The sequence below is a fragment of the Manis pentadactyla genome, chromosome X, assembly GCF_030020395.1.
Source record: "Manis pentadactyla isolate mManPen7 chromosome X, mManPen7.hap1, whole genome shotgun sequence".
NCBI lineage: Eukaryota > Metazoa > Chordata > Mammalia > Pholidota > Manidae > Manis > Manis pentadactyla.
The window spans coordinates 130,872,246-130,887,779 of NC_080038.1; the positions used below are offsets into that span (position 1 = coordinate 130,872,246).

Here is a 15,534-nt window from a genome sequence, read left to right on the forward strand (position 1 = left end):
CCTCGCAGCACATCAGCTCACAAAAGAAACAGTGGACTGATTTTATAAAGCACTGTTATTTTTATTTATTGAAAATGTCCTTTTCAAAAGTCTTCAAAATAAAAACAAGTTAGAAAATTTGAGCTTGTGTAAGAAGGGGCGTAACAGAAGAGGGCCTGAGAGGCCTCTCAGGCAGCAGTTTAGCTCCAAGGGAACAGGAACCCATTGTAAACAGCTCAGCTACAGAGACCCTGCTCTCAGATTAACATGGCTTCATTTCCTTTATATTATTGTTTAGTGGGTAACCACGGACACCAGTCTGCACAAGCATCATTACCCGAGGGTACTCAGGGCTTCTCGTCAGAAGGGCCAAGTCCCCAAAACACGCGTATGTACATGTCACTTTAAAATAAAGACCTTTCAGTATTTGAAGCAATCCTATACCTTATCAAGTAAGTATTTTATAATCACAAAAATGTTTCCTATGGATATAGTTTGCTCATTTATTGCAAGCCATTGACTAACCACAGACAGGGCAGATGTTAACGTCTGGGTTGTTTTTAATTTTGAGGTTAAGGATTGCATATCTAAACTGCTGTGCTTAAAAACACAACAACAGCCATTCCCAGAAATCTTTACTCTTCAGCTTCCAAAGCCAGCTGTGTGTGGTTGGCTGATGGTGGATGGCAGGAATAGTCCATTTCCTGTGGATGGTGTAATTTCTGCTGTGCAACATGCAGTCAACAGCCCTGTACCGTATAGCTATGGGAACTTGAGACCCCCGTACTAGAAAAAAAAAAGGGCTTAGCAACCTGGGGGTTTCAAGCTTCAAGTTTGGTTTCTAACCAACACTTGCAAAACCCATATTTGTAGGCATCCATCAAATGTACCTGAAAGACAATGCTGATGAGCCCCTTGGCCCTTTGCCTCTCTCTCCAGTGATCTTCCCCACCCAGTCAAGCTGCACTTGTGTTTGGGACAGAGAGGGTGGGTTGCATGGCTCTGTCCTCACACCTCGGGCTGACTTTCAATTGTGCAAAATTGGGACGTGTGCTGTCCTTCTCTGACCCTCTTCTAAACTTGGTTTATCACAGTTCTAATTTCTGAGACATTTACAAAAGCAATGGTTTGCTTCAATGAGCAACTTGAGTAAACCAGTTTCAAATTATCAGCCTCACTAGTAACTAGCACACAGCTATTAGAGGGGCCCTTTCTTTCCAGATATACAAACTGGACCAACGGCACATTTCTGCAAATAATGCTTGGAGTCCTACACAAAGAGGCGGATGAACATTTCAGCTTCTCACAGCATATACAGGAGACCAATAAACTGAATTAAAGCTGTCTACTAGGGCACAATATCTCCTCAATGCAGATTGTTTTGAAGCATGAGAAGTCATCATTAGAATAGACAATGTAGATAAAGTAACTGCTCACAGTCTGTGTTTTTAAAAAAGTAGGCAAAGCACACACATACTACTTTACACAGTGTTTGGTATGCTGGCTAAAAGCACTGGGGAAATATAAAACTTATACAAGAGGCAGAAGGCTAGGGGAAAAACCTGTCATGCATTGGGAAGAGATGGTCAGCTCTGCTGCTAAAGGGCAGGACTGTCCAGTGCAATTTGCTAATGGACTGGGTGTTGGCACGGATGACCAGAGCTTCTGCCCCACAGAGTTAAAATGTAAACCAACATAAAAGGAATACGGGCACTAATTTTTCTTGGTCTTATAGACAATATAGGGCAGTATTAAAAAAAAGAAAGAAAGCATGCTTGAGGGGGTGGCACATATTGGGCTGGGAAAGGGAAGCCGGGTCACTGGGTCTGGTGAAAGACTAAATGTATTAGTCTTTCACCTACTCTAGTCAGAGCTCAATTTGCCTTCAGTAAATTAGGTAAGTACAGGAAAGCATTGGGGGAAAAGTCAAGTTCACATTCACTAAAGCCATGGCCAGCTCCTCTGGGGTAGCAGCCAGCCCAACAGGAGTGACCCAGCGGTAATGGCTGCTAAAGAGGCACTGTGAATGGAAGGCCATCTGAAGACTACTTAAGTCCTTTGGCTATATTAGCTTTCCTTTTCTTACTGAACTGAAGAGACTCTGGAGAGATTTCTACCACCACCTCTTGCTTTCATCCCTGTTGAAAAAAAATACACAACCAACCAATAACCAACAGCAAACACTCAAGCAAACAAATTGAGAGAAAGAGAAAGAGAGAGAGAGACTGACACAGACCAAAAATAAAAACCAAAGAAGGGAGCAAACTGACTCAAATTGTTTGGCTGGACATTTCAAGATGCCCCAAAGGCACGCTCTGCCCAGCTGCACAGTGATGGTTATGAAAGAATGGGGGTCTTGCCACTGGACTCGGCCCGAATACACTCATCAGTTTGCTTCAACAGCCTCCGGACCAGCTTTTCTAGGTCCCTTCTTGATTTCAATTCTTCTTCCAGGCACTGCTTCATTCTTTTATTCTCCTGTGAAGGGAAAAGACTTGTTGATTACCAAACCAAGTGGCCCCTTCCCAGGGCTCCTCCTGCTCATGCCCTTGGCAGCCTTCACCACTGACTACACTTTCCTTCCTCAAACTCCACTGCCTCAGCTTCTAAGACATGGCAGCCTCCCGACTGTCCTTCCTCTCTCTGACCAACCCTTCCATTCTTCTTCCTTGAAAGCCAAGCATTCTCCTGGGCTCTGGCCCTGGCCCTGTGGTAGTTCAACACTCCTTTCAGTTAGTAATTTTTCTCTTTCAACTCAAGTATCTCTTAAGGGGCCTCCCAAATTGCTCTGGTGCTTGACGCCATCTCATCCACGAGCACTAGGTGTAACGGTTCCCATTGCCAGTTGGGTAGTTCCACCTAGATATGTTACAAGTGCCTCAAACTCGTGTGTCCCAAAGTGGACTTACCACCTCCCTGTCACCCCCAGCTTCTCTTCCTCCTGTGATTCCTAATCTCCATGAAGGGCACCAACATACCAAACTAGACACCCAGGTGAGAAGCTTCCTCTTCAATCCCTGGCCTTCTTAACCACAGTATCACGGCAACATTATCCACAAGCTCAAACTCTGTGATGGACCCACCTTCACATTCGTTCTCCTCCTCCAAAGCCCTAATGGCACTGCCTTAGTTCAGAGCTCCTTCATGTCTCACTTTGAGGTTTGTAATAACCTCCTAAGTCATCTTTCAGTCTCTGGTCTCTCTCCCCCTCCAATCCATCCTTTACCCTGTCACCAGGTACAAGTCAGTCATCAAATATGAGGAAGAGCGTGCATCATGGAGTACCAGATCACGTCTGCAGAGGAGCCCACAAACTGTGGTTTATGCTTCTTTTTAACACTCACATGCTCACAAATGACTTATCTTTTAAATTCTGTTTATAAACGTCAGAGAACGTGCAACTTGTAACTAAGTTTGGGACCCTACAGTAAGCCACTAAAGAGGTGTATAAGCAAGCCTCAGAAATTTAAACCCAAGGCCAGATGGTAAAATCAGCAAAACCCACCTTGATGACACAAGGAAAACAAAACTCCCCACCTCCCCACCTTGTTCGTGGCCCTTTGCTGAGAGCATCTGCCAGCATGTGGCGAGGAAGACGGAGGGGTCCTGTTACGATCTGAGCAACGACTTGTTTATTTCATTACCTGTTTCAGTTCTTTGACCTCATCCTTCAAGGCGTAAACAGTATCGACAAGGCTCCTAGAACATAAAGGTCAGAGATTAATAGCTGGACTGAAGTGTTGTTAGGCAACACTTAACAATAAAAGCAGCTTTAGAGAAATACAGATCCTGAGAAGTAGTGGACTTTCTAGCTGATCAGGAGAGAGAACTGCTATGACTGGTCCTTGGGCTCCTCGTTTCCTGGGGTTAACAGCCACCACCACACAGGCTCGGTCAAACGCTGCCTCCTTTGCTGCTCGCTTCCCAGCTTGGGTGAGTATGAAAACGGAGACTAAGGCTCTTCATAAGGTTTTGGCTTCTCTCTCTGGGGCAGGATTGAACATCGCCTAACATTTAGTAAGAGGTGGCACAAGGCCCTACCTGTCCTACACCGTCTGTGCTATGCCATCGCCCTATTCACCTACCTGACCCTACACGATCCTACATGATTCTGATCCTGCCACTTACCAGTCCTCTAACCTTGAGGAACCAGTTTCCTTCTCACCCTCTCTGGGTCCTATTTGCCTCCCATACAAAATGGGGCTACACCACCTTCCCTGAAAACCTCACAAAATTGTTGTGGGGATTAATATGGCTGTAATAGTAATAATTATATAACCACCATCATTTACCGACAGCCAATTGAGTGGCAGCTTTTGGAATTGAAGACAGGCTGTTCTTCTACTGAGTGCAAGTGCTTTACCTTTCCTTTTGCCACATCACCTCATACACCAGATAGAAAGATACCTTGAGGATGCCAAGTCAATGTGTTTCAAAGTCAAAGAATACATGGACTTTGAGATATGTTGTCCTATGCAAACTTAGACTTGACTTCGGAAATGACTCAAGTTCAAACAAATGAATTATTTGGCCAGTTTGAGGTTGTTTTATGAACTGTAAGGTACTTAACCTGATTTCCCCCCATTAGGTCACCCTCATTATTGTGCAAAGGTAGGCCAGGGACATAATTTCCCTGAACCTCAGTTTCCTCATCTATCAAAGTGGTGAAAGTAATGCTTATCTCACTGCATTGCTAGGGGATTTTAAATGAAGTCAAGTATGTGAAAGCCCAGTGCCTGACTCAACACATGTAGAGGCACCCCTGTGGGTAGGGACACTAGTGCTGTGGCCTTCCCAAGTGTTGCCTCTCCCCCTCTAGAGTGATATTCCTGCACACCCAGCAGCGCCATTCTGTATGGGGAGCTGGCCCGGGGGAGCCACCACATGGAGTATTCTGCCCCCAGTGCCTCTCCTTCTGTCTTCCCTTTGTTGGGGGGCAGCTCTCCCAAGGCTACCAACTGCATGACCAGCAAAGAGGGCCACACTCACAGACGAGAAGCAGCTGCCCTTCAGTGAAGGCTTTGCAAGAGCCACACTGCCCTGCCAGAACCTTCTTTCCAGCCCCCAGACAAATGAGAAAAGGGGTAGCCCACTCTGCTTACTTTTCTTCAATGATGGTCTGGCCATTGCTTCTGGTCTCTTCAATGATGAGTTTCTCTTCCTCGGGGAGTAAGACCTGTGGGACTGAATCTTTGCGAGTACCTTCAAACAAGGATTGCCAGGGGGAGGAGAGTGGAGAGTTACTAGTGACAACTAGTTATAGGTGTTAGTTACTTCCTACTATTGTTATCCAGGGGTCTTTGCTGATAGCATGTTGCTGCCCTGCACCCAAAGAGCAGTCACCCAACACTTCCGACATGACAAATTCCAAATGGCCAAATGTATACTGATTCAATCAGGGGTGGGGGCATTCTGTATTCAGAAAAATAGTGGCAAAGGGTCATTGTAATACTTGTCTTCAGCCAGGACCCCACCCTTTCCTGTCTGGCCTCCTCCAGAGCGAAGAGCCGGCCAGTGATCACGTGCCCCTGCACGTCTCCAGGGAAGGCCCACCACACCATCGGCGCTGTGTAACTGTAGTAAAATAGACTGTAACTACACGAGGTGAGGCGAGCATTTAATAATGTAGATAACTGTTGAATCACTATGTTGTGTACTTGAAACTAATATAATATTGTATATCAACTATGCTTCAGTAAACAAAAAGATTTTTAAAAATCTCGTAGGGAACAGCACTGCACTGGCACACAATGTGCTTCAAGGGCCTGAGGGTATCCTTCACTCCCCTGTCCTCCGCACAGCCTGCCGGGTAAGGCAGGCTCAGTTAAGAACGTTTTGGTGAAGGGGCTGGGAGACGATCACATCAGCAGCAAACGTGCAGGTGTCCACACCACTCTCAGCTCAGACTGTCTCCATCTCGGTGATGGAAGAGGTGACAGAACACATAAGGGACCTGAGCAATGGCAGTCCTGCCCCTCCCACGTCCCCCTCACTTCTGGATCCTTCCTCTCAGAGCTTGAGCCCTTCATCTTCAGCCTCCCTGAGCCACTCTCTTCTAAGCCCAATTCCTCCCAGTTGTGCACACCCACTGTCTTCACTGGGTCACCTCCTGTTTCCCGAGATGGATGCATCTCTGCTTCCACAGGGCCTCACACTTCATAGATGCTTAGTAAGTGGAGAGCAGACTGACTGGCTGACCAACTGACTGAATGCAGCAGGAAACGCTCTCAGGATTTCTGGATGGAGAGGCCTAGAGGGTCACCATGCTGCTAAAAGGTCCACAGCATGCCAAGCACTGAGCTAGGCACTTTCCACATGTGAAAGGCAGGCTCAGGGGCAAGGGAGAAAACGGGGCTCATGAGGCCCAAACGCATGCCACACCTCCAAGGCACATCTACTACGGATGTGAAGGGCGGGAGGAGCAGCGGGGCAGGAGGTCAGATTTTGTATGAGGGCCGCTTCTTCTGGTGTCTCCCCATTCCCTTCTCTTTCCTAGTTTTCATGATAAAAGCTATTCTCACTTCCCTTTTCCGGTTCCTTGGAACTTGTTAGCAGAGGTGGGCATGCCCAAAGCCACAGCCAGGTTTTGTCTGTGAAGCGGGAGGTGTGTGTGACAGTCCCGTCTTCGGTCGGATGTGTTAACTTTCACATCTAATTTTCCTCACAACAGCCTTGGAGACACATGACTTTGAAAGCATATGTCAAGGCAGTCCCCGTAAGGAATCCCTTCCCACCTGCAAGAGACTGGTCAGTGGCCATGCAAAATGGAGCATTACAGAGAACTCATTTCTTAGGCAGAAGCCAAAACCTCACACAGGGTACCCTGAATGTCTCATAATGGGCGACAAAAGACAAAGCTTTTCAAAAAGCTCAAGGATAAATCAGAAAACATGGCCCTGCTTTCAGTTTGTAGCCTGCAAGTTGTTCAGGGAAATACCTCACCTAATGGTTCCCTAATAAATCATACGCATTCCAAACAGTCCCTGCTGAGCAGCTACATTTCAAGATTTTCAGAGAAACTTTGAAACTTGGTTTTTGGTGAAGCACTGTTTGCTTAAATATGCAGCTGATCAAAGATAGTATTCTGACTTCCTTTCCAAATCTGCCTATAAAAAGAGATCAGCATCAGTTCACAGGCACAGGAGCTCTCTGGGCTCTTTAATTCCTGACTAGTGTTGATGAAGGTATGTGTGTACTTCAAAGGAGAATGACTCAAAAAAATTTTTTTCATTTCTATCACCTCCAACTTTTTTACTCTTGTATCTCTCTTTCTCTCTGGGTGAAAAGAAACAGCGGGTAAACAAGCTGCCTAGTAGCTAAAACCACCTTATCTGGAGGATGCAGTCCTGCTCCTCAGCCCCAAGTCACCTGCTTTACACACCCTGCAACCCATCTGGGTTGCTCTTCTCTTTTTCTAAGAAGCAGTGAGCAGTGAAAAGGAAACATTATTCATTAGAGAAAGTGGTTTGGAGGAACCTACTTGAACCATGGCCTTGTTGAAAATTTGCGCTGGTACAATAGGCTTCGATCACTTTAAGAATCTGAGCATCCTCTTCCAGGGCTACAGTACCTGCCAAATTGAATTAATAATGACTTTTCATAGAGCTATATGCCATTTCGTCGCTGAGGGCTGGCTTCTCCAACCAGGGATACATCAGAAAGGCATGAGAAGAAGCGGTCTAACCTGAATGGAGCAAGAGGGACAGCACTGCAAGGAGCTCGGGGGTCAGCGTCAGTGATTCAGCACCAAGAGTGGCCTGCCCCAGAGGCCCGCCCAGAGCTCCAGACAGGCGAGTCCTGCCAGTCATCTCTTCGAGGCCATAGCTAGAGCACTGGGCTGGGTGCTAGCCCCCACCAACACACCACATCCTGCCTCTCCTTCACGTGTCAAGGCTCACCTTCTCTAGGAAGCCTTCCCCATTAGCCCCACCCATTTTTCCAACCAGCCAGCAGAGTCACTGATTCTCCCTCCTCCCACTCCAACTCATTCTTGAAATGAATGTATGGCAGAACCGTGTTAACATTAGCTGCCTTGCACACCCAGGTGTGGGCTGGGCATGGGGGGATCCAGAATCGAGAGTCAAGCAAAGATTTATCCAGACTGTATTTTCAACGGATGCACACAGTTCTGTCACCCCTTTGTGATGCATCACTTACTCCTTCATGTGTGTCCCAAGATACCTTGTTCCCAGGCGGAGAGGGAAATATGTGCATATTGGTTGGCTGAGCGACTGTGCAGTCAGTCTCTAAAGCAAACCATGTTTCTACATGTCAGCTGGCTGATTCCTGGGCTAACTGAGAATGAAACTTCTAGGATTCTAGCCTGCAGGTCTATTTGGCATATCTCCGTAGAGGAAAATATCTCAGGCATCAGAAACTAAGAGCAAAAAAATATGTCCATAGCAAATGGGTCCCTTTAGTGGTTCTAAACCAGGTGGGGCAAAATATTCAACACAAAAATCATACAGATGGTGTCTGCCTAAGATAACATGAAGTGCACCAAGGGTCAGCTTATCCAAAAATCTTAGAGGTGACCAAACCTTGCCATGCGTTTTTGATTAGGTAACATGTTATGCCAAGAACAAATTGTTCTAATCATCTGCTTTCAAAAAATTCTTCTGGGGGGACTTGGTGAAGGGGGGAACCTAGTAAACATAATGTTCTTTCTGTAATTGTAGATTAATGATACCAAAATAAAAAAAAAATTCTTCTTAGTTCATGCACAACCAACTTTCAAAAAGTACAAAACACATACTTTTCCGAATCACATATTCCTCCTCTGATGGCTTTCTTTCAGTCTTTCTCTTATGAAGAAACTTCTTCATCGTTTTGGGGCTTTTACTAGACTCCTGTAAGGATAGAGGTTTCTTTATGAATTAAAATTCTTCCCCTTACACACACACATGAAAAAAACAGGTTAAAAAGAGCAAATGAAATTAAATAGGATGGCTCTCTCTTATTTTGACAGTCTCAGTAGTGCATCAGAATTTAATACTATACATGGTAAAAATGGCTCCAATCAGCTCTAAAAGGTTACATAAAACAGTCAATGACATTATCCTCTCAATTGCCATAGGCATGGGAATAAGAATGGAGTGTGCCTTCTGAAGATGTGGCAGATTTCCCAAAAGGCCAAATGCCCTCAGGGCACCATTTGCAGAGAAAGTAATGGACGGCAATCCTAGAGAAATAACCATGTTCCTAACTTGGTTTATACTCCCCACTGATACAGTTTAAGGGAATTAAATAACAATTGTCACTACTAATGCAGCATGTACTGCCTTTCAAAGAGCTTCTAAACGATTTAAATAAACTTTCCATAGCAACAGTCACACAAAGACTATTCATTTCCATTTAACCCACGGGAAAATTAAGGGAGAGAGATTAAGTAATTTCCCCACAGTCAGAGAGAAGAGCCATAGGAAGGATTCCTGATAAATAATTTGGGGTTAGGGGTAACGTACCTATAGCCATGCTTAAATATACATACAAAAAGCCATTTTTAAAATTACTTTAATTTTAGTAATGAATTAATTGAATTTGCTTTTGCCATATGAATAAATGGCAGCTCTAAAAAAGTGTTATCAGTAATCACATAAACAGAGTAGAGCCTTACACTTAGACCAAAACCCTAGCTATTATCTTTTATTCCAATCTCCCATGCACTATATATATGTGATGCATGGAGAATAATTAATGCCTTAAAAATATATGAAACAAAGATTTTAATTTCCTCCACTTGGACAGAGACATGTGACAAAACTAACAGGGAAAACAGCAGTAAGAAAAATAGGAGCACAGGTATTTTTTTAAGGCATTATAAGGTGACATTTTCATGTTTTCCACAAGAGCCTGCTTTGCAAAACAAGTACTTACATGTCAGAATTGCATCTTCATATTTAGCCACCAATTATAACAAGGGACAAAACAAGCATAAAGGAGGGCTTCATTCATCAAAGGTTACAGCACAGCATTATGATTTCACTGTAAGCCAAAGATCTTGTTCTACCCTTACCTTTAAGATATAAGACATCCTCTAAAGTGAATATGTAAAGAAAGAGAAGATGAGCGTGAGAGGCCGATGGTTATAATGACCAAATCCATTTATCAATAATTCTAAAACAACATTTGAAATGTTAGTGTTACCATAAATTACACAGAGAGAATATCATCATGTTTCCCACATTAGTTTCAGATGCAATATCATCATGCAAAAGTCCAAGGAACACAGTTCTGTGCAGAATAACAAATGCTGAAAATAACTGAAATACACACTACACAGTAAGAACATATTAATAACTCTTCTCCCAGCAGAAACAAAGTGATCATGCCTTGGTTTTAATGGATTAGTTCTGAGAAGGATTAAGTCAACTTTACCCTTCAAAGCTCACCTTAATTTGAATTTAGTACCTGACAATTACAAAATATCCATCATTAAAAAGGGGACCTAGATAACTATGAAGTGGCACACCTGGCTCAGGTAATCAAATAAGAAAATGGGATGATTGCAGGTATCATGGGTCAATTTCCAGAGTAAACCTGTGGGACCATTTCCAGAACAAATTCTGAATAAACATACAAAATAAAGATTCAGCTAAAGGATTATTGCTCCTGTCATGTCAGGTTGAAAGGATCAAAAAATCCTCCAGTGGCCAAATATTGTTCTATTTTTACTGCACGAAGAATTGGAGGCAACAATTAATCAAAACAGTGTGGTGTTTTAAATGAAAACAAACTCTAAACTGAGGTAAGGCTGTGTCACTCATCAAAACACACGTTTGATATACAAATATAGGCTCCCTTTTGCACCATGATTCTAAGATGCATCTCGCAACTGTCACAAACTGAAATCTTCACTCAGTAAGACCTATTTAAAGAACTGTTACTAACGAATGAGGATCTTTTCTGAAAGCTGAAACGATGAGAAACAGGTTAGGAGCAAAAACAAAACAAAACAAAACACTGTTTGGATGGAAAAGGTAACACTCCACAGTGTTACAGAAGCTAGTGATGGCCATTTCCTGACTGCAACTTTGAGAGGAAAAAAACCTTGAATTGCCCACACACTACCCAAATAGCAACTGTCCTCTAAGGTTGTCATTTAGAATCCTCTTTTTAAAAGACATTCCTTTTATTAAATTCTTTTCCCTTTCCAGCTGCAGCAAATAAATAGTTGAGACTTTCAGAGTTTAGACTCATGGCTTAGCCTGGTAAGACTTTACTGATTCGATTTAATAGACCAGAAAAATGCAAAATGTAGAACTGGGTGTGCCTGGTTGGAAATTCAACTCTAATGAAGTGGCCGTTGTCTGAGATGTGTGCACATCAATACCACTAGATAGAACCATCATATTGCTATGAAGGTAAACCAGAGGCCCTTCAGGAGGAGCCCGAGGAAACTCAAGCAGTGTACATGAACCCCGTCGAGAGTCAATAAATATTTGTAGATGGGCAATGGGGAAATGGAAGATTAGGAAATACAAAAAATCACTGAGTCTAGCAACTCAAGACTGACTGGCATGTATCATCTATCATAAATTCTAGCACATTCCCACAGAACTATTTGTAATAAGCTACAAAATAAGCTTGTCAGTAGCATTATATACCGTATGTAGCAAAATTACCTCTTTATAACCTAGAGCTGCTGATGGTCTAAGTGGAGGTGCAGGCCGTAGACAACTTAAACTCCACGGTTTTACAATCTGAGGAGGCTCCAAGGGTCCTCGGGGCTGTCCAGTAGAGCTAAAAGACTGGGAAAATGTCTGATGAGATGTTGGCAGTCTGCCATCTGAACCCGACCTTGTGCCACACAGTGAGGGAACAACAGCTTCATTGGCTCAGCAAAGCCAGCCATAGAAAGAGAAAGATGGGCAGACAAAAGCCTCCAGTTTGAGAACTGGCACTTTCCAGTCAAGATTTCCAGTCTCTTAAGAAACAGCACAAAACTGACTCAACATCCCATGATCCTGTCCCTCTTCTAGAATTCCATTTAAGTCAGATTTGTTTTCCTCTATAAGGGAGGAAAGTGGAGCACCAGTCAACGTTTAATGACCTCAGTCACGTGTTTGGCACTCTGCTAGGAGCTTAAATAGGTGATTTCATCAGAACAACCTAAGACAAACCTTAGCAAAGTGAACTAGATAGCAATTGACAAAGTCAAGATTTGACCCCAGATCTCATGCCAAAGCCCTGGTTCTTCCCACCACAACACATAGTGCTCAAAACTGGAATTTTGGCATCACGGGTTTGAATGTTAAGAGACAACATGGCATATCTTCGCTCTCACTCAGCAAGTACAGTAAAATCTCATCAATCCAAATTCTATGAATTCTAAATTTGGGATAACTTGGAAGAAGGCAACTAAAAGTTTATCCTTGAAAGTTACTGGGTGAATGTGATAGCACAAGTGAAATTACATGGAGATGTTTAAGTACTTAACGAAGGCAAACTGTTTTGATTTAGCACATTATTAACATGAGAATAATGGCTGCTAATTAAAGTAAATTGCATTTTGCATTAGAGCAGGACTTCGGGTTAGAAAAACTTTGCTAGCAAATAATCCTGTCAAACAAAGCCATACACCTCTAGGTAAAACTTTTAAAAATTTGGATGGGCCTCCCTTCCCAACAAGAAATCAGAATTAGTGAGGTCTAACTGTACTTCAAAACCTACAAATACAGACTACCCAAAGACTAAGGGCATGCTCACTACTTCTTATAAGTCCTCAGCAGGCAGGATGTGATGCAACTCAGTGACCCCCGGAAAGAACAAATGGACTCCTTACGGAATGAGCGCTGCAAGAGGACGATGACGTTTTGGATAATGAACTGGAAGACGCAGGCCCTCTGATCAGCCTGGACAGCTGCTCCAGCCATTCCTGGAAGTCCTGGCTGGTAGTGCAGTGGACCACGAGTCTCTCTGCTACGTTACCTGCGTCGCCCAATTATGAGCGTTTGGAAACAAAAGGCATAGCGAACCTTGAGCTTGCCTCATTCATAAACACACTTCAGGCAACTAGGACTTGGGTCTCTATTTTCAGGAGTTTTCATACCTATGGGATGACCCTGTTGAAACTTTCACCAGGAACAGCTAAGCTGTGATAATTAGGTTAAGAAATACATATTCATATCTGACTTATAAAGCTGTCCTTGATTTCTACTACTGACAGAATTTTAGGAGTTGTGTAAAACTTGACTCTAAAGCAACTCAAAATGGAAATATTTAAGCAGAGTCCCCCTAGTTCTAAGACTAAAACGTGTGTATTGTATTGCTTCACCCAAATTCAAAGTAGAAACAAGATCCGACTGCGACTGGTTGCAGTCTTTAGGTCAACACCAAATCTTGGACTCCCTATTAGGAAGGAAGGGGCTAAGGCCTGGAGGCATTGTTCCATATCCGTGCAAGAAGTGCAACCATTAACGTGTAGATCACACAGGCCTGGCCAAAGTCACAGGTCAAAATGTCAGGGAGCATTTACCAAAGCCTGGCATTTTGCTCAATTTGTGAAGAAAGTTTTATGGTTCTTCAGCAGTTTTTAGAAACCCTACCAAATCTTGCTAATTCACAGGCTGATGATAAAATTGATGATAAAAGTCCACATCTTTGGCTCCTCTCACCGAGGACTGGATGACAGAAGGGAGAGAAAATTGCCTTTACATCAGCCCATTCTGTTATTTCTTGGTACTCCCAAGAAGTTCTTATGCAAGAGAAGATGGAAACTAATGACAAAGCTGAGGCTTTTGAATGAGCAAGAGACTTCTCTGTTCTATTGCTGCCCCTTAATTATCCCAGGAAATGGAATATATGCTGCCATGCCCATGTAAAACTTTCTTATGGACTCTATAATAGAAAATAATAGCACTTACCTATTTAAACCCCACTTCATTCCAAAAAGGATTTGAAGTAGCTACATCAAAAAGAGAAAATGACCTACCTGTGATTTCAAATGTGTAGTCATTCCCTTCAATTTCATCTAATCTCGTCACTGCCATTCCTGCTATTGGTATTTTTCCCTACCAGAAAAAGAACATTCCCATTAATTCTGTGGTTATGCGTGTCTCTGTGTGTTTCTATTACATTTTCTGACCCTCTCCGGAATCACTGCTGACTTATGGCTGGACACATTTCTCTGGTCTGTCCATAGATAATATATGTCTCTGCTTTAAATTTTAATCAGACAACAAAGCAATGTAGGGAAAATGTGGGTTGTGTTTTACTAACACACCCTAAACCATATGGTCAGGATTTACAAACAGTTTACTTTTCTAACACATTTTCAAGAGACTCAGTAAACAAAGTAAAGAGTCGAGTTTTATGAAAATTAGTAATTGCTAGGCCAAGATATAATAGGGAGCAGTAACATAATACCCCATATTTGGGGAGCAGTCTGGAGGAAGTTTCATTAAGGATTTGCATCTCAGGAACCCAAATCATGGGATGAAACTGTAATAAGACAGTCATTGGAGTCAGCCCCAGCTGTATATTTTCTCAGCAACAATGACATGAACTGGGCCTTTAAAATGCTGGGACTGGTTTATCAAGTTGCAGACTTAGAATTCTATTTACACGTTCATGACCTAGCTCATAACCAGAGCGGTGGCTATTCAGGGTAAACTCATTATCGTAATACAAAGGTTTTGATCTAAGGAACATCTGCTCTTATAAGCTGTTAAATTACGAGGAAGGGTCAGAACATTCTGCCTTTTCTGGCTGGAGCTTTTAACGCCGTAGTGGAAATACTGCATCTGGATGGAAACCTACTTTCATTAGAGGTCCTGCAATTTGTTTTATATGACATCAACCAACCTGATAGATAAAGCCACTCATCCGAGGACTTGCGGATAACATTATCAAGACATTGGAAAACAACATGAAGTACCGCTCCTCTTTTTCCTGAAGTGGAATGAAAAATGTTAGAGAATAGAAGTTGGACATGTTGTTGGCTAAAAATTTCTGGAACCGCTGTTTTGTAACACAGATCTTAAATAAGGCGATGAAACATATGCAGTGATTTAAAAAAAAAGATACCTAAGTTAAAAGCACAAACTTACTTGAGTTTCACTTTGAAATAGATGTAAACAGTTTCTCTCTCTCCTTCCTATACAGAATAACAGCTAAAGACAAACGACCATGCTTGCTGTCTCAGGAGTAAGCCTGAGAAGTCACAGCATTGACGCCATCCCACCCAAGCTGCAGCCCGAGCGTATGGTGAGGCTCTAGGTTTTGCACAGTGAAAAGGATTGTACTTGGAGAAGTGGCAAAATGAAGGCGTTTTTCAGGTGCTGGGAAAGTGATTATGCTCTAACATGTATGTTAAATTCTTACTCAGAAAATTACGTTTTAATCAGGAAGAACACAATAATTACTGTACCTATGTAACACAAAGAAGTGCATACCTTTGCACAAATTTTTACAAATAAAATTTACAAGGAAAGTTTACATGTCAGGCTTCTCTGCACACCCTAGATGGACACGCAATTAATAGATACAGAAAGTGACATTCAGCTTCTGTGTCCAACTGCCTTAGCTACAATCAGCCCCCATCTCCTCCTTCCT

The 15,534-nt window shown here is 42.9% G+C and overlaps 1 protein-coding gene across 8 annotated transcripts in view; it reads right to left on the reverse strand.

Moving 5' to 3' along the window:
- Positions 1-37: 37 nt before the first annotated feature.
- ARHGEF6 (Rac/Cdc42 guanine nucleotide exchange factor 6) overlaps positions 38-15,534 on the reverse strand; it is a 94,032-nt gene continuing 78,535 nt past the window's right edge. For 3 of the 8 annotated variants that reach the window (XM_036919164.2, XM_036919170.2, XM_057496090.1), the window contains 10 exons: positions 14,785-14,871; positions 13,913-13,991; positions 12,764-12,909; positions 11,604-11,729; positions 9,995-10,015; positions 8,735-8,828; positions 7,460-7,549; positions 5,082-5,181; positions 3,624-3,678; positions 38-2,457 (listed from right to left, as the gene is read on the reverse strand). In XM_036919164.2, the coding sequence (XP_036775059.1) occupies positions 2,317-2,457; positions 3,624-3,678; positions 5,082-5,181; positions 7,460-7,549; positions 8,735-8,828; positions 9,995-10,015; positions 11,604-11,729; positions 12,764-12,909; positions 13,913-13,991; positions 14,785-14,871 (939 nt within the window). In that variant the 3' untranslated portion in view covers positions 38-2,316. The remainder of the gene's footprint in view (positions 2,458-3,623; positions 3,679-5,081; positions 5,182-7,459; positions 7,550-8,734; positions 8,829-9,994; positions 10,016-11,603; positions 11,730-12,763; positions 12,910-13,912; positions 13,992-14,784; positions 14,872-15,534) is intronic. The other 5 variants (XM_036919165.2, XM_036919166.2, XM_036919163.2 and 2 more) reach the window with 5 other exon arrangements.